This window comes from Taeniopygia guttata, chromosome 2 (assembly GCF_048771995.1).
Source record: "Taeniopygia guttata chromosome 2, bTaeGut7.mat, whole genome shotgun sequence".
Taxonomy (NCBI): Eukaryota; Metazoa; Chordata; class Aves; order Passeriformes; family Estrildidae; genus Taeniopygia; species Taeniopygia guttata.
In genome coordinates, this window is record NC_133026.1 from 32,790,926 (window position 1) to 32,810,097 (window position 19,172).

Genomic DNA, 19,172 nt, shown 5'->3' on the forward strand with positions numbered 1-19,172 from the left:
CTATCAGACCAGATTAGGGGTTTAGTGCTGTTTCTGACAGTGATGAATGCTGGATGTCTTGCAGACACAAAAAACTACCCTGGATGACTTTATAATCCTAAGGCATGGTGTTTCAGAGCTCTGAGAATTCTTAATCCAAACTGCTAGTGTGGAAGATGTTTTTCTGATGTTGTTAGGACATGTCTCTAAGGCTTTTAAAAAAATATGTCAATCTTTTTGCCTTCATCATATTCCCAGACTTTTTTGCTCTTTGTTACTTAGGAAATGTGAACAAAACTGAATGCAACATATCCAAATAACACAATATTCTGTCTTTTCTGCTGTCCTGAATTGTACTAGAAACACAGCAAAAGGCAGGGGTCTGCATTTATTTTAAACAAATTCTTCCAGGAGGTAACAACCATCTAAAAAACCATTTATGGCTGAGTTGTCTTCAGCAGTTCTTTGCAGTAAGTTTCTTTATACTTCATTTTTAAATTTCATCTGTTATTATGCTGCTCAGTTATTTTCATACAAAGTCATCTAGATGCTCCCCTGTACTCTCCTTGAGTCCTAACAAATGCATAAATCACCTCTTTTAACAACTAAAATCTCATTGTTTCTGAAATGTGTGAAAGTGGGATAGAAAATGAATATCCTCTCCTAGTGGAAAAAATGGTCTTTGACTCCTGTCATGTCATTTTAGTTATATCCTTTTGGTAGCCTTGGAGCCCTTTGTACTCTAAATACTTGCCCAGAAAGTAGTGCACTACTGGGGCACAGTGTCCTGGCTAACCTGAAGATCTCACAGATGAATAAAGTCGTAGGGGATTTATGCCATTATTCTTTGCTAGTATCTATTTTTTTTGTAAGGGAAAGTTCAGTGGATAAGGGCTAGCTGGAAGCAAGGTTCTGTTTGAGCCATGCATTCAGGGTATGATCTTGCCAGTCTCCTGAACTCTGGTGATTTGCTTGAAGGGTGAGGTAAATATATCTGTTTCCTCGATGGGACAGCTTAGAAGAATGCAGTAAAAAAATTCTCAATGAAAAGCACAATGGTGTTTTTCTTCCTCTTCAGGTTCTCTCTAGGAACCTCTCTAGGAACCTCATTTCTTTAAGAGTAAAAAAAAAAAACTTCTAATGAATGTCTGTGTGCTGTTTCTGCTTCTCTAATCCCCACTTCGCTGCAGCTTCTTAAGATATGTATTGAACCAATATGAGCTGTTCCTGAAAAAGCTGTTCCAATATTATGTTCCTGTTTTGTTTAGTTGATTTTTGTTCACACGTCTCAGGAATCTAAAACAGGTCTAAAACAATATGGCAGCAGGGCTGTTCTTTCCTTATATCTTGGTATTAATTTTTTTTATAATCCCCAAGTTAATGCTCATTATTAATCTCTGACTGACTACTGTATTGATCACTTTCAGCCATTTACGTCTGACTCCTAATAACAGATAACATGTTTTTGGTAGCTTTCTTGCTTCATCCTAAAGGTTCTTCAAATCCCTGGAGGGACTATTAAATCCCATTCTCCCTCCACCAGACTTCCCTTCAGTTTAAATACAGTCTTTGTAGTCTTTCCAGTTTTCTGAAACATTCCTGTCTCAGTCAATGAGTGAAAAAGGAGAGAGAAGAGGCTGAAATACAAGCCTCAATAGTCTGACATAGGAATGTGTAATTGGAGAGGCCAGTCAGCCTTAGAAGATGGAGACTTTGGGAATGTGATGTGCACAAAGAGACACACCATGGGTCGTGAGAATCATGTTTGTCCCCATATGTGTGTGGCATTGCTGTCTTTATTGGCATTTGACCCCTGCAGAGTAGCAGAAGATCCTTTTAACTTGAAGGTTTGGTGTTTGGGAGGGCCTGCAAAGAGCCTTATTGGGGCAGTAACGCTGGTCCCCAGCTGCTGTTGGCAACTGCATCATGGCTCCTCTCATCAATGGAGGCAAGCCTCTTTTCTGATCCTCTCCTCAGCTGTTCCTGAAGCTCCCTGCTGTGAACATTAAAAATCATCTTGTCATACCCACCCTAAGTTTATTCCCAGTCAGTCTGTAATGCTCATTTATGAATCCATTTAGCCTTTAATGAACCAACTTTTTACAAACAATGTTTATCCACTAATGTGTTTCTCTGTAATAGTCATGTTTTCACAGCCTCTAGCGCAAGCTCTTCTAATGTTCTCAGATAGTTTCCACATGTTCTGGGCTACTCTAATTTCTCTTTACTGTTTGAATTTATTATGGTTCCCTTGGAAAGGACAGACAATTTGTATTGAAGTTCTTTTTATTTGTTACTCCATTAGGAAAAAAAAAGTGTCAGCTAAAGAAATAAAAAAATAATCAAAACCATAGTTCTTGTGTCTCTTTCAGGAGTGTTATCTCTGAGTATTTCTTCTCTCTCGTTTTAAGGAATCATGTCAATGTTTTTGTGCTGCTGTATAAAGAGGGACTGTTGCAGCTCTATCAACACTGTCTGGACCTGAGGAACTTCACAGCTGGGGATCCATTCAGGCAGTGTTATCTCCCTTGGCCCATCCTCTGGTCTCCATGCAAGCAGACATGTTTCTTGATGGCAAAGTCTGTGCAAAAAAAATTCCACTTTCCTCATGCTTTACATCCAGCGGTAAGCTTGGCTTACTTAGGTTAACTGGGTTTTTCAATATTGTATGTTGATCCAAATATCTGGACTTGAAGTCTTTGTAGGAAAGTGAACATGCAGATTTTGGAAGGGGTTCAAATTTGGGCCTTCCTGAAAGCTGACACCTCTACAATGCTTCTTTTTGAAACATGTCAGTGATTTTCAGAAGGTTGTTTATTGTTGGGCTTGAATCAAGATAAGGAACTTTCTGGTAGCATGTCTGAGACAAAGTGTCCTGCTCTTGGCTCACATCCCATTTCTGGTCTGTTTTCTGTCTCTCTGCACTGCTGATCTAGGCTGGCTGCTCTTTTTATTTCACTCGGCATTGTGCCTTAGTAGCTGGTGACAACAGTGGGAATGCTGAGTACAGGTGAAGGCATCTGAAGGAGTTTGTGCAGAATTGATTCATGGGGATGTTCACCTTGAAGTAAGCATGCAGCATATCCTTCAGGAGATCTCACTTGTGACAGACCAGGAGAAATGTTTCTGTATGAAGAAAGTAGCAGGATTTATACTGCCATCTATGTCTCTTAGCAGGGACTGCTTATTTTAGCAGACCACTGACCCTGTCTGCCCTGAAAAGGCACTCAGTTAAGAGAAACAGGCCAGACCTTCACTACTGCCCCATCATATAGGGAGCTCAGAGTCATTCTTTATGCTTCAGAGAACTAAATATTCTGTTCCACTCCAGTGCGTACGATAAAAGTGGGTATAGACGTCTTGTGTTTTTTTCTTTCTTCTATAAGCATGTGTCTTCTCAAATGGTGATAGTATAAATGGTGATTTGAATCAGTGTGTTTTTAGCTTCTTTTAGGAACAGTTGCAGGTGGTTTTTAGGATGCTTACTTGCATGTGACATTTTAGCTTTCTCAACCACAATTTGATCCACTGCTGATAATACTGTTAACCTTTATGAATCTTTTGCATTGTTGAGGCTTTAGATGCTGGTGCAGAGCCAAAGGAACTGTTCAAACGTAAAGTACATTTGAGTCCCATAGCCAAAGAATGAACTTTAGCAGTTACTGTGCTGAACAATCTCAATGTGTGATATTCAACATATTTATGCTTTAAGTGGATGAGTGTTGTTCAGGTAAATCAGCATGACCCAGGATAGGCTTCTGCCAATCACACTTTGGAAGCCAGAGGGCAATAAAACTGCTCAGTTTTGAATTATATAATGTGCTAGTCTGGATTTTCATTTCCAGAAACAAACTGTTGAAAGTGTGCTTTGAAGTGTTCATTATCATAAAGCAAACAATTTTTTTTCTTCATTACCCTGAAAAAAAAAAAGTTAGACAGCTTTTTCATTGCAGATACAGAGATTCAATTATCAGAAATTTGTAAATATATCAGAAAATGTAAACTGTAAATCAGAAGGGATTTCCTTACTTGGATTTATTTTAATCCAATAGAAGAAAAGCAGGACAATTTGGGGACTTCTTATTCAAGGCCATTTGGGACTATAACTAAGAAAATGACAGCATCTTACTTAGTTGCTCTGCTTTATGTAAGTCCATGCAGTTTGAATCTGGAAGTGTGTTCTGGTTTAGTCACCCTAGGACAAAGTGCTATAAAGCCAGCAGAGCAGGAATGTGTTCCTTCTCTTTTACCTGCAGAATTGCTTAGTCAGTTACAATTGCTTAGAGTTGCAGTCAATCAGAGCTGTGTATATAAAGCCATCACAAGTAATGATGCATTAGCAAAACATAACTCTCAACTTGATTTGCTCTGCTTGTATAACACATTATGCTCTGCTTGCATGAGTAGCATTTAATGCAGATAGTAGCTTTTCACTTTTATACAGGTCACAGAGAATATAAAAAGTGTTGAAGACAACAAACATGGAGTTTTTCAATATAGTTTTATACTTCCTTAAGAGTAAATCTTGGCATTAAAATAGAACCTGCTAATGTTATTGATGCACCTTGGAGGAAGAAAGGCAAATCACTCATGCAAATGGAAGCGTGTAAATCATAGAAACTCTGCCAAACTTAAACTGGTGTGATTAGTAAGGCAGCAGTAGGCTGCAATGGTAATAAGTCACTTATCAAACACATAGTGCAATAAGGACAGTGAATTGGTAAGTTCAGTCAGACTGTCCTGATTGTCCCCATTCACATGACAGCTGCCAACTCATTTTATGGACACTGTTACACATACTGCCCAAGGCTAAAGGTCTTTTGCATTTCTGTTGTGTGTTGGTGCCGACTTAAAATGGTAATATAAAAGTAAGCAGATAATCACAGTAACTTCCCCTTCTGCAAACCCTGAAGAAGCCATTAATCCATTCTGTCAACCAGCTGTGTCAGGACTGATTTAGTATTCTGAACTTTTGCCTCTGCTTTCGAGTGATCTTTGTCCTGTGCTTAAGTATTGTCAAAGAGAAGGCTTAATTCTGCCAGCTGATTCTGATAATACTCTTGCCAGTATTACTTGTGGTGGGAGCGTGAGATTCTTAGTAAATCCAGTATTATTACTTCTATGTCTTCACCTAGTTCTCCAGTCAATCTGCAAAATGTAAGGAAATATATTGGAACTGTTCCTAAACAGAGACATATTTTATTGTTACACATATTTATGGGTTAGGAAAATCAGGGCTAATCTACAATCCCCCTGAAAAACCTTAGATAATTTACTGTTTATGTGTCCTTTGTTACTAAATGACAAAACATCAATGTCTTTGAGAAATTAGAAGCTAATAATTTGTGGTCTCACATTGCTATCCCAACTAAATTAATTTAATAAAAATTGCACACCTGTGAAGACCTGACTGTATGTTGTGATCTCCAGAACCCCTTCAGTGTCTTGTAGTGGTTATTCTTGGAGAAAAGTTATATTTGAGCTCTTTCAAATTGGGGTTGGGGGCCACTATCTTTGGTGGATTTGGATAATATATTTGACCATTTTCTTCAACAAACTTGGAAAGATGAAGGACAAGAAGAAACAGGTAAGGTATAAAACAAATATTTGTGCTGTATGGGGAAGACTATTTAAAAAAAATAAAATCTGGTGGGAAAATATATTTACTGCAGTATTAGTAATCAAGTGGAAGTTTCAACAGGTATATAGTTATGCTGAACTCCGGTTAAATAACTTGGAATGAAGTTCTCATGGTAGTCCCATATGGTAGACAGGCAAAGCTATGTAAGCTCTTTTTCTGTAGAAGTCACAATTATAAACTGCCTTAAAATAAACTGCCTCTTACTGTTTCCATTGCCACACCTGTAAATACTGTATCTGCATAGATCAGAATCACAGATGGATCTGCATTTTTAGCTGTAGATGAATGCTCACTATAAAGACAGCTGTGATGGTGGGAGAGGTGCTTTCTGTGAACTTCTGCTAATGTCTCTTTTGCCTTTGGAAACTGGTCTGATGGATGTGCAAACAGAACTCATCTTCACTCTTTTGGTACAAAATCAGCAGGATTAGACAAGATCAGCTATTTTATCAGCATCAGTGATATTGGATGACGTCTTAGTGGAAGTACTCTGCTTGGTCATCTGCACCACTAGATCTGGAAATCTAAATGTCCCAGGCAAAGAGGTGGTGACAAGCAGCTGAGAGCTCAATTTTTTACCAGAAAAAAAGTTGTCTTTGCAGAAAGCCATCTTCCCATTGCCAATTGCAGGAGCTCTGGATTGATTCACACACCAGCAGTGAAGGTTATTCTTTCATTTTCTGTGCACAGTTTTTACAAACAGGACCAGCAGACTCTAAAGCTTAATGAATTGTGAAGCTCATTCTGAGCTCCTAATGTCACCATCAGGAATAACTAAGTTTCTCTAACTGTCTTTTCAAAATGAAACTGCACTGGAATTAGTTTCCAACCCTGTTTCTGTCACCACTTTCTCTCTCTCCAATCTTTCTGCCTCTTGTTTCCTTTTTTACCTCACAATGATCCGGCCAGCATTAATTACATGATAGATTATATGAGTTTTGTAAAGGAGAAATGGGAAAAAGACACAAAGCTTTTAAGCACAGCCTTCTGTTGGTAAAAGTCACTGGACTGTAGTCTAGGTTATTATCAGTATTTAACCAGGGATTTCTCCTTTAGCCATGAGAACTGGAGTGTCCCAGTCTCCAAGAAAGTTAAAACATATGGAGGGAACAGCAAATACAATTAAAGTATTTCCTAAGTGCCCATGGTAACTTTCCCCTTAGCTGATAATTCTGAACCTGTTAAATGTTGCTGGAAATAGATTTGGTGATCTTCTTGTGCAAAAATAAGCTTTGTAAGTCCACCTCCACATGTGATTAACGTTTCTTAAATTGACCAGTGATCAGTGAAAACTGACTAAAAATGACTACTCCTAACATTACCTATTCTGTGGAAGGATTTTGGTTTTGGATGGACAAATACTTCACTAAAATCAGTCATGTACCTAGTTATATAAATATACAGCATTGTAATGGTGACCGGGAATGGCAGCTAATTAATGCAAATTGACCTCCCAGTTAACATTATCAGCTTTTACTTTCCTGAAAAGCTTCTTATCCATGACAGCATGTGCTTTTTCTGTTTCAAACATTTGCTGCCGAACCTTTCCTGACAAGCACTGCCATGGCACACAGAGGGCCTGGCTTTTTCCTGTCCCAAATTCCCCCTAACCCTGTGTAGCTGGTAGCTGTCAAGTGCTCCTCATCAGTTAACTCAGGTGATCTTTGAAGTCTTCTGAAACAAGGTGCCTGTCAGTTAAGAACAATAATTTCATGTCCTTTTCCTCCAATATTTTATGTAAAACACTCGCAGGGTAAAATGTTGCTGGGGTTAAAAACAAATACCTCACGATGGCTTACATAGTGTTCTGCAAATAGTGAGTTCTAGCGCTTCATAAGGGGTAGGAAGAATTGTTTTTTCTCTCTGGATCTTGTTCTACTATTTGTGTAGTGACAAAATGTTTTAAATAATTCAGGTCTTATTTCATGGGTATTTCTGTTGACCCCAATCCAGGTGTCAGGCATGACTTTGTCTCAAAAAATGCTACTTTTGGGTCCCACTGATGATTTTTGTTTTCATTTTTCTTTCCCTATTTTGAACTGTGGAGAATTAGTTATCTGGCAGAAGATATCAGACATGCTAAGTGATCCATCATGCTTTTGTGGGGAATGGCAGCTGTGCTAATAGGTCTGTTGGCTTCTGAGGCTACAAGGGGGCCACAAATTATTTTTATTCTCAGTGCTGAGACATCCTCCATGAGACTGCAACTATCAGCACCTATAGCTTTATTTTAAGCCAAGGTGTTTATCTTGACCACGGATGTAGTCAGATTCTGTTAAACTTCAGCAGAAAAGAGCCATGGCTGCCAGAGTGTTTTTAATTAAATTTCAAGAATAAAGGGTAAACCAGCGGACTTCTCTCTTAGCTTTGGTCTTCCTCAGAACAACCATGTCAAAAGTCTTGCTAGAGATACTGAGATGGAAAGGTTGATGACTGCCTGAATTGATTCCTGTGTCTCAACCCTCAGGTGATCTGAAGTTTGGGAACATGGTATACCTAGAAATGTGTGTAGGATAGGGGTGAGAGGAGGAAAATGGCAGGCGCAATGGTCTTGGGTTGGTTTAAATTGTCAGGAAGAAGGACAGAAAGAAAGAAAATTTCCTTATTTCACATTTCACTGAGCTTTAGATTAAATATAACACTTTGCAAGAACGGGGAGGAATGTGAGAATCAAAAAAGTGATATCTTAGGTTTTTAATCCCCTTTTCCTTCCACCCTGCAAAGAATTCCCAATGATGCTGCCCTTGCAGCTTTTTTACATGATCAATCATACTGACTCTCATTTACTTTTATGTGGCTTAGGGGAATTTAATATTCTTGCACAGCTCCAATTAATAGTAACTGAGTTTTTGCTTGTGTAATCAAAATTTGTCTCTAAGATTACATTTATTTCTGTGAGGAAGGAGGATAAAGCTTAACTGGAGATTTTATGGGATACTGAGAACTGGGATTTCATGGAGTGCCCGTGTTCCTATGGCTGTTCTTTTCAGCTATAAATTTTTAATGATAGAGTAATTTAGGATTTAATAAAATCAGGAGAATCATGAAATCTGAGGAAAAATAAAGCAGCGGTTTATTCCAGTAAGAAAGACTAGCTTGTTAAATGAATCCCTGTTTGGATTAATTTAACTTTAGCACCACTGCATACAGCAACTTGCTGAGAGCAAACACCTTCCCCCAGTTGCTGTGTAAAGCAATGTCACGGTTTTGTATGGGAGCCAGATTAATTTAGTTCTTGGAGCTGTGTGTCATGACATAACGAGTTCTTACCAAGCTGGACTTTTCTGAGGCTTCTCTCTCATAAATCTGCTTTATAAGAGAGAAGTTGTGCTTTATAGTTGCTCTCAAACACTTTAATTCACAGTAGGTAAGGAGGCCGTGAACAACCCAGCCAAGAAAACCCAATTAGCCCATAGGTAAGTCAGGAAGATCAGTATTTGTTAGGAGAGTGTGTGTGTTAAGTAAACACTGCTAATCCACTAAACCTAATCATTGCTTGCTTTGTTCAATAGAGAGATTTTTGTGCCTCATAGTGTTGCTGCTGCTTATTGCCAAGTAACCTGCACTGTGCTATTATGATTGTGAGAGGAACAACTTGCCCTTTTATTTCATTAAGGAAAGGTAAGATACAGGTGAAATGTACCTAGGCAAAGTATCTGGTGGTTTGGGAAGCCTATATTAGGAAGAAATGCAATAGATTAGCTGAAGTGACCCACTCTCATTTGCATCTCCCACGCTTTATCTGAATCAGTGCAGTCGGTATACATTAGGGACAAATCAATGTGTAAGCAGTGCAGGCAGTGTTCTTACTGATACTACTCATTACATGAGGAATGTTTTGTGTTGCCAGGTGCCAAAGACTGAAAAGACATCAGGAACTTGTGATGTGTGGAATGTCTTTTTAAAACACAGTGAAGGAAAAAAAAATCTATCTCCTTAGACTTTTGTGTAATAAGCTTTGTATTAGTTAACAATGGTATGTACTATTAGTATAAAAAATAAACTTTAAAAAATTCCTTTTATCAGTAATGCAAAACAAAAAACGTAGCCTGTTTATACTTGCAGAGAAATTTCCTCTTCATACCATGCTAATACATTATTTATATTTTACCTTGGAGACTTATTTATTTCAAGGCAAGCAAAATAAAACACTAACTTTATAGGGCAAGAATTTAATCACTAGCCTAGCTAAGAGTCTCTTGGCAATTTTACCAAGTTAGAAAAATATCTAATGTTGAAAAAGCAATTATTTGCTTAATGGCTCTTTTTGGTATAATAAAAAATAAAACAAATGCTTGAAGTAAGTATTACTGGGCTAATCTAAGTAGTTTACCTAGAGCTCCAAAATTTTGTGTGTTTCATAAGAAAGGCTTATCTACCAGGCCTTGCTTCAAAGGGTTTTTATTGTAAATGAGTATGAGATGTTTTCAGATGAGAGCCCTTTTTTAAGCTTTATTATTTGTACAATGTCACACAATGTTTCTTGTTTCTTCAAAAGCTGTATACCAAAACCTGCATATTGCTAAAAGCTCTTGTTTTCCACAGTGAGAAGAGGGATGTCCCAGATTTATTTCCAAGCAGGAGATAATGGTAACTTCAGAGCTCCTCCCCTTACTCGGCTTGAGGACATAGAACTGTTATAGGCCCTGCAGGGATTCCATAATTTCAGCCTTTGCAGTTCTGTGGGATCTCTCTTCTCCCATGGCTGGGGTTTGTTCAGTAGCCTGGTTAATGACATGGCTGTGACATGGGAGCTGCACTCAAGCTCTCTCCAAGTCATCTGTGACTCAAGGTGCAACTGGGCCACTCCATCATTGAATTGATCTCTATAAAGATTGGTATTGCAAAGTTATAAAGAGGAAATAAGTCCCTTCACAAAAAAGAGTTTAAATACAGTAATGTGCTTATTTCTTTCCATACTAACATGGGTGTTTTAAAGATAAGCTTCAACTGTCAGATCAATTTTATTCACACATTCTGATACGAGATACAGAAATCATGCACTTCATTGTGGAATCTGTGCTGTGATGCTATGGGACTCACTGCAAGCAATATGAGGTGTGATATCTCACAAATTGCTGTGCCAGGATAACTCATGCCTCAGCTGAGCTGAACAAAAGATACTTTTAATGTGTGATGCTTCAAAGATAACAGGACTTAAAGTGTTGAATTCTGGCAACTATTTGTATATTGTTGCATTTTTAACAAACTGGGGCTCTGATTCAAAGTTCACATTTGTCTTAATAATGGGAATCCTTTATAGAAATACCAGACTTGCAGACCAGCATCTTTGAATATTTATTCCATAGATAATTCTAGTTGATTTTCTGTTTATTTCTACTGTTAGAACTGGTGTGTATCTACCAGTGCTGTAGATATGTAGAATACTTCTTAGTATTTCTATTCAATTCACATTCTGTTACAGATTTATTACTGTAACAGAATGTGAATTGAAAATAAATCTAAGTAGTATTTTCAATTTCTGTTTTGTTGTGTTACAGTGTGACTTACCACATTTTTCACTGCAATAATTGGACATATTGCTGATACACATACACATAAATAAGGACAGTCAATCTGCTTTGAGCTCTGGCATGGCAGAACTACTTAACTACCATTGTATATCACTTTTCTCTTTAACATCTAAACTTAAGACAGCAATAAAATAAGGATGAACATGCATTTTCGTGACTGACATGATTTAGAGAAGGTTTCTGAGCTCAGGTTGTAACAGCGAGCAAAGTTTTGCATTTCTGAGGGTAGATGGCTGTTAAGAACATTTGTTATATTTTTAAAACTCATACTGTTTAATCAAGCCTGAAGCCACCCAGAATGGAAGGCAGAAGAGAAAGAAGAAATTTAGAGCTTTTTCTGGAAAGGAAGTAAGATATTAGCAGTATTTAAAATTTGGCAATGTTTTGGAGTTCTATTAGACTTTTGCTGGAGTCTGTCATTATCACACAAGAAACAGTTGCTCGGTATTATATCATCTGCCCCTTTATGATCCGACCATACAGCATATGGAGGTTGTCTACTGAAAATAAGCCAAGGCTCATGGTGGAGGGATTTATGCTCCCAGTTTGGAAAGCTCAGGACAAATCCAGGGAGTTGTGCAGATGAGCACCATCCCATTTCCCTAGCAACGAGTGCACTATGGGCACTCTTCAAGCATTTTCTGATAAAATAGGCAGAAATTAAGTTTCATATGAGAGAGTATCCTTATGGACACTCTGGCTTCTGTGCAGTAGTTCTGCAGCTTCCCTCATGATGGCAGAGCATTTAGTGGAGAGATGCACTTGTTCAGTAATAGTAGTAAGAGGCACATTGGAACCTGTGTGACCTTCATGAGGGTCTCCCACTTAGTACTACTTTTCTACTCTCTGACACATGCTAGGGGCCTCTAAAGATCTGTTTCTTCTCTCAAGTCTGGTTTTGGCCTGAAAGGGATGCAGTGTGGGGAGCCTCATGACCTTCACCTTATTTTCTAGATCAGGCCAGAGAACATTTTGCTTCTCTTTCCTGTTACTTCCCCGTGTATTCTCGAAATTATTAAGAGAATCAGATGTATCATGCTTGCCAATTTTAACAGAAAGGAAATTACAACTGGAGAATAAATTGTTTCAAATGTGTAAATTGACTTTCTCTTCAGTCTTGTATTCTTGCAAAAGGAGGCAATCACTTATCTTGCCTAACCTTAAATCCTGCTTGGTCAGGAATCTGCAGGTCTGGGAACCACCATGGGTCAAGGAGCTGGGACACAGCCAGAGGAATGTAAATACTTTGTGGCGTGATAAACAGCAAAACCATATTAAAACCCACAAGGCAAAAAGAACCCCACAAAAAAACACACACACAAAAAAAAAAAACAACCAAAAAAACCCCAACCAAACAAAAACCAAACAAAAAACCACAAACAAACAACAAAAAAAAAAACCCCAAAAAACCAAACCAAACCCAAAAAAAACATAACAAAACTATTTTCATTCATTTTATCCTGTCATTAAACCTACTGGAAACTTTATTGGTGTGGTTTGTCCGTGGAAGGACAGCTGCCATTGCTCTAGCCTGATATATGCGTATAACTAAGGCTCTTGGCAGTGGCTGAAAGGTGTTTCTCAACACCTTTCCCAGTTTTTGTGGTCTTGTTTGATGTGAACCTGAGGACCCTTTACTCCTCTAGAAGTGAGGAGGCAATTACTTTTCTCCAGTACATTTGACTGGGAGGGCATATCTACGTGACCCAGTGCCAGTGCACTCAGCAAAGCACATCTGCATCAGTCAGTGATTGATTCCAGTGTGCAAAAGTACCCAAGGATACACAGTGCTCATCCTTAAGGCAAAGGCATTGTTGGTCCATGAAAGTGGAAAGAGTTATTGCAAATACCTTGTAATTCATTTCCCACAAAAGACAGTAATGGCTCAAAGGAGCCCTCACAGGCTATAAGGTAAATAAACTTAGTGTTAATAGCTCCCAGGTAGGTCTGCTTAGTACCACTCAGAGTATATTTTTCAGGAAAGGTTCCATGTGGCTGTCACCATTTAATAGTTACTGATGGCAGGAAGAATATTTGCTCTGAAAGACCTTGGACTATGAACGTGGAAGACTTTTTGTGTATGTGTTTCACTTTTTGTTCAAAAGGATATATTCTTCAATTTAAAGGTCTTTTAAAGACCAAGAAAATAGAATATTATAGGGAAAGAAAATAATTAAACTAGGAAAAATTAAAATGTTTTTAGAGACCCAGCATATTTCAGGTTAAGATGTGAGTGCATAATAATGCATAAAGCATTTTAATGATCTGTTAATCAAACATTCAGAGTCCAAGGTTATGTACATTTCAGTGTGTACGGGGACAGAATTTGACCTACTCCTGTAAAATCTCCTTCCTCCTTATATAGCTGATACAAGGGCACAGAGTCACAGCAGTCCCTGGTTGCTTCCTGTTAAAGAAGAAAATTCCTAGGCAAGTGCTGAGATCTCTTCCTCAGCCTGTGTACCTGGATGAGCCATTCTGGTGAACAACTGTCATGAGGAATGCACATCACAGCCCTGTAAAGTTAACTGTGAAATCATTACAGAATTATTCTCAGGTTTCTAATATACTTATCAATGATGACATAAGAGGTTGTTTATTTTCTCTTTTGAAGAATTTACATCTATGCTTCAAACTACCTTAATCTAAAAATCCCGGTAGTTTGATCAAGTGTTTTGCTGGTGCCATCAAGTGGCAAAATGTTGGATTGCAAAACTCCCACAGCACCCATATTGACTCAAATACCTCTTGAACAGCACCAATGAGGAAAAGAATCCCCGACAAGCCTCCTCCAGTAATACATATATAAAAATATGTATGAGAAAAATTTGATGTCATGATAACTACAGTTACTTCAGTTTGATCTGGATTCTAGCAAGCAGAAAGGCTAATGTTTTTTAGTATTACTAGTTGATAAATATAGGCAACCTATAAAGCAAACTCAGAGATCCTTGTTGAAGAGCTACTTGAACTGAAGTGGCCCAATGCTGTACTCTGAATTCCTGTGTTTGCTGTCCTTTGTTACTAGCTAATCCCTTTTTACAGAACATGGCCCTTTGATTTCATACAATAGCTGCACTTCGTATCATCAAAGTAGAATGAATATTCAGTTTGCTGCTGTATTCTCTTAACTTCAAATCTGGTTAACTGAAAATTTAAACTTTAAGTTCATCATTCATACACACATCACTTTTTTTTGTCAGCTGAGTGACATCAATAAGAAGGCCTCTCTGCAAAGGAAACACATAAATTTATAAAGTTTATGCTCTATTTCCTTATAAAAATCCAAATAAATTGGTATGGTTTTGTCTTGATTTCTCAGGGGACTGCTAATATCAAAATTCATAGATGTTGCCAGTGTGGAAATTATCCTGTGTTTCAAAATCTACATCATACAGGGCTGGATTTTGAGAAGTGCTGAGCATCCATGCCTGACTTTAAAGTTCCTGATAATGTTGAGCATTTCCCCCTGTGAAAGTCTGGCTCTTACAGTTCCTTACCGCACACACCTAACATTCAACAGGAGCTATGGGAATGCCTCAAATAGGTACAGGCTCCAACTTTTTACCCTAAAATAAGTTATTTCTACACTCTAGGGATCACATTCAGCTCCTTCTGCCAAGGGGCTCCCAGAATCCAGCCAAACTGCACGGTGCTTTTCATTGACAAGAATCTGAAAACAGCTCAACACCAAAAAACAAAACCAACAACAGAGAGCACATGATAGTGTGAAAATGATGGAAATGCAGGTGGAACATCAGCCACAATCAGTAAGATTTTCCTGGCATTAAAAGAAGCATAACATTTTAATTAATTCTCACTGTGGCTCCTTCCTGGAGTTTTATTTACAAATTCTATTATAAACATAAGTATATTTAGGCTTCTTATACTTTCCCCACTGAAATTTGTGCCAGTACTATCTGAGGCACAAAAACTAAAATACTTCATTTGAATCTTGCCCACTTCAGCTTTTTACTCTAATTATTTGCACTAGACTAAGCTTTTAATTAATATCTAACCTGGTACATTTGGAGATCAGTGAAACTGATGCTATTGGGGTTACTGTGGCTCTGTTGCTTGCCAGTTTTCTGTGTTTTACAGAAAATTAGTATGGAGGAAAGGCTACTCTCCTTTGCCCCAGAGTAGCACCTTCAGGATTGTGGGTACGTGTGTATGCTTTGAACAACTCTCCTGAAGTTACATTTTACTGTGGGAGTTGTCCAGAACAAACAGCAAATAGATGTCATTAACATAGGTTTATGAAGTAGCTTGCTAAACTCTTTTTTCTTTCTGACTGCTACATTTGTTTTCTGAGATGGGACATGTAGTTGCTGTGGCTTATCTACTTTCTCATGAGGTACTATGCCTGAGTTGGCCAAATCTCCTGGCTTGCAATGTGAGTATAGGAATGTACAGACATAGAGTACATGCAAGTTAGGCAATTTCTACCTTGTGGAATAGGAAAGGTTTGTTCCTGGACCTCTTCTTTTCTCCAGAATGGGATTCACTTGGATTGGTTAGGGGGTCTACACTAGTGTTCCTGCACAACAAATAATCCAAGGGATTGTGTATTCAGAAAAGAAAGCACAAGAGCAATGAAAATACTTGTTTCAAGCTCATTAGGCATTCTTTCACCTGTCCTATCACTGTGGCATCACAGCACCTTGCCATGGTTCTGGGATGGAAGTCCCATCAGCATCATTTAACAAATGCAAGTGCTGGACTCTCCCCCGGGATGGGGTAACCCTGGTTATATGTACAGATTGGGTGATGAGAGGCTGGAGAGCAGTCCTGGGGAAAGAGATCCGGTGTTTGGGTTGATGGCAAGCTGAAGATGAGTCAACAGTGTGCCCTGGCAGCCGAAAGGGCCAGCTGTACCCTGGGGTGCACCCAGCAGAGTGCAGTGAGCCAAGTGAGGGAAGTGACTGGGATGGGACTGTCCTGCTCTGCTCTGCACTGCTGCAGCCTCACCTCGAGCACTCTGTGCTGGTTTGGGTGCCTTAGTGCAAGAAGCACAAACTGTTGGAGTGTGTCCAGAGGAGGGGACCAAGATGATGAAAGGTCTCAAGGGCAAGATGTACAAGGAGCAGCTGAGGTCACTTGGTTTGTTTAGCTGGGAGAAGAGAAGGCTGAGGGGTGACCTCCACAAGGGAGGCAGAGGTGCTGATGTCCTCTCTCTGGTGACCAAAAATGATAGGATGTGAGAGCATGAAGGTCCATCAGGGAAAGTTCAGGATGGATATTTGGAAAGTGTTCTCCACTGTGTGGGTGACCAGTCACTGGAACACACACCCCAGGGGAGTGATCATGACGCCAAGTCTTTCAGAGTTCAAGGAGCATCTGGACAGTGCTCTTGGTCATGGTTTAGTGTTAGCTAGTCAGGGAGATCGACTTGGTGATCCATATGTGTCCCTTCCCAGTTGAGATATTCTGTGATCATTTCATGTAAAGGTTAGCTCATGATAACAAAGAGGAGAACAAGGACAGGAAGGCAAGTTTTCAGTCTTTGAGTCATGTTTTAACTCTTTGACATTCTATTCTGTGTCTTCAATTCCTGTCGTCCAGGAAAGGCTGCAGGACTGAAGGCTATCCATGGACATTTCTGAGTCAGCCTTAAGCAGCGTGCTCTGCTTTCAAAGCTTTCCTGTAAGTCAGTAATGGTGATCTGAATCCTACATGAGTGTTTGAACAACACAGGTTTGGCATCATCATTTGCCTATCTTTCAGTTGGCCAGTTTTTTTTTTTTCTTTCTTTTTTTTTTTTTTTTAAGTTATGCTGTCATGAAGAAAAATAAGTCTTGGAATTGGTTTCACCACCTCACTGGAGGCACCAACCTCAGTATATTTTAAAGAACAAATTGGCTGTGGTTAGAGTCTGTGAAAAGGAGCCCTAATTCCAAAAGCATTCCCCAACAGCTCCTCCTCAGCTGTTGTTGTTCATAGACATATCTCTTCTTTTATAACAGCTTTCTGAAAAGCTGAGCACTGACTTTTCATGTTTATGTCTATGGTATTTGGGGATGCTGTAAATCAGGCCAAAAGTGAAATCTTTAAGTTCAGGAAGGGTGTTTGGGACAAGAGCCAACAGTAAATAGTTATCAAATGATGGGCAAAAAATAAATGTGGAAATTTGGAACTTCAAGTGTTTCAGGAAAATATTGTGTAGAGGTTTGAGAGTACTAATATATTTCCACATTAATATTTAGGGCATTGTGAAAAAACTAAAAGCTTAAAGTACCCATGCAGATATTTGTACATCTTAGTCTAAATTGCTGTCCAGCCATTTTGCTGTCTTGAGCTTCTCTTGGTGAAAGCACTTCACTTGAACATTTTGACTGTGAGAAGTATATGTCTAGCCTACATTGGCTGAGGGTCTTCTCCAGTACCATAAGGTGTACATCCATTAACAAATGTATATGGAGATCCTTTTCCCTTGCTCACTTGTCTTCTGGCAGTATATGTAGAGCAAATCCTCTGTGCTTTCTTTCTGCTCCTTAGGGAAGCTTGCAGCAGTGAAGGAATTTTCTGAACTCTTTATATCTGAAAGGAAAAAAAAAAAAAAAAGAACCAAAATGTCTTTTGATAGCAGTGACAGTGATGGTTACCTGAAGTCTTTTAAACAATGACTACTTGGCTGTATTTTCATGACTGTGACTTATCAGCTTATTCTGGCTAATGCTATTAGGATGAGCTGTCACTAGGAGAAGTTAGTGCAAGAGCAATTGGCAATTGTTTAATGAAGGTTGGGTCAAGTCGAGGATGTTTTGATCAGTGAGAGGAAGAAAGAAGGTGATAGATGTGTGCAGCATGTGCATCTTGCAGTGTTATTGAGTATCAGCTGCCAGCACATACATACCTGCACTCTCAGTAGCATATGGACAGCAAATATATACAGTAGCACAGATGGAAGCTTTAGCATCTAGTTCCCACTGATTTCAGAATTTGTTATTTATGCCTTTGGAAACTTCCCCTCTCCATCTCTAGAGAGGGACAAGGAATGTTATAGCTGTAGTTCATACTGAAGGAACCACTCACATGGGTGTGCTAGAGGCTGAGGATACTCTGTACATTTCCATACATTGGTCATTTGAAATCAAGCAGTTTGATGTGTATGATGAACCAAAATAAGAATCTGATGTGCCACAGAGTATCAGAAAACTTTTCTGTTTCTCAGTTTCTGAAGGAACTCAAGCATTCACTTACAAGTTCTATCTAAAATTTTGCTCCCAATCTGAAAGTAGTCAGGCAGATGCCAAGTCCCCTGTGTGGCTGTGATGTTTGTATTCATTAAGCCAGCTCTCACTGTAATCATTAATAAACCATTCCTGTTGGCTCCTATCTATAGGCTACCAAGCTGCAGAATAACCACTTTACCTTAGACATAAAAGAGAAGCGTTACATACGAAGGTCTGACCATCTAGTCGGTTCAAACAGGACTGTGTTAAACTTAAAATATTTACAAGTCTCCTTCTCCCAAAGAAACATTTATAGCTGATGTTGATCCAGTGACATTTGAAATCTCAACGACACATTAAAAAATGTCTCAGCCCAGACATTATCAAAAAAGGGCTAAGGTGAACATATTTTTAAAGTGTCTATTATGAACAATCTTTAAGAGTCTCAGCACTATAGACAATGATTTCATAGACACTATTAGGATTTCTAACTTCCACAATAGTAGATTTATTCTGAATTCTAACAGACAACTTCCAGGTTTCTGGCTCTTTTCTTCTGAGAAAAAGCCCACACTACCAAAACTAAAATGTTCTGGGATCAGAACATCAGTTTGCTAGTGCCTTCTTTATCATTAAAAAGTTGCATTTTTCCCTTCAGGTTTGTTTTGTATGTCATGTGGATCTCAAAACAGAGTGTAAGAATACAGTGTCTTAAATTATGAGCTTGTGAAGGCCTCCAGTAACTGCTTTGATCAGTGCATGGAAGCCAACACATTTGAGGGTATGTGCTGCTAACAGCTTCCAGCAGGTCTTGGAAGGAGAGTTCTTATTCATATTGGCATT

General features: G+C 38.8%; 1 protein-coding gene across 1 annotated transcript; it reads right to left on the reverse strand.

Annotated features, from left to right (window-relative positions):
• Nucleotides 1-2,398: 2,398 nt before the first annotated feature.
• Nucleotides 2,399-18,571, reverse strand: SPMIP4 (sperm microtubule inner protein 4). Its single transcript, XM_072924247.1, is given in 8 exon segments — nt 2,399-2,424; nt 2,427-2,571; nt 2,573-2,911; nt 7,975-8,170; nt 9,264-9,293; nt 14,320-14,384; nt 17,541-17,694; nt 18,558-18,571. Coding segments are annotated over 8 exon segments (969 nt in total).
• Between the last annotated feature and the right edge of the window lie 601 nt (nt 18,572-19,172).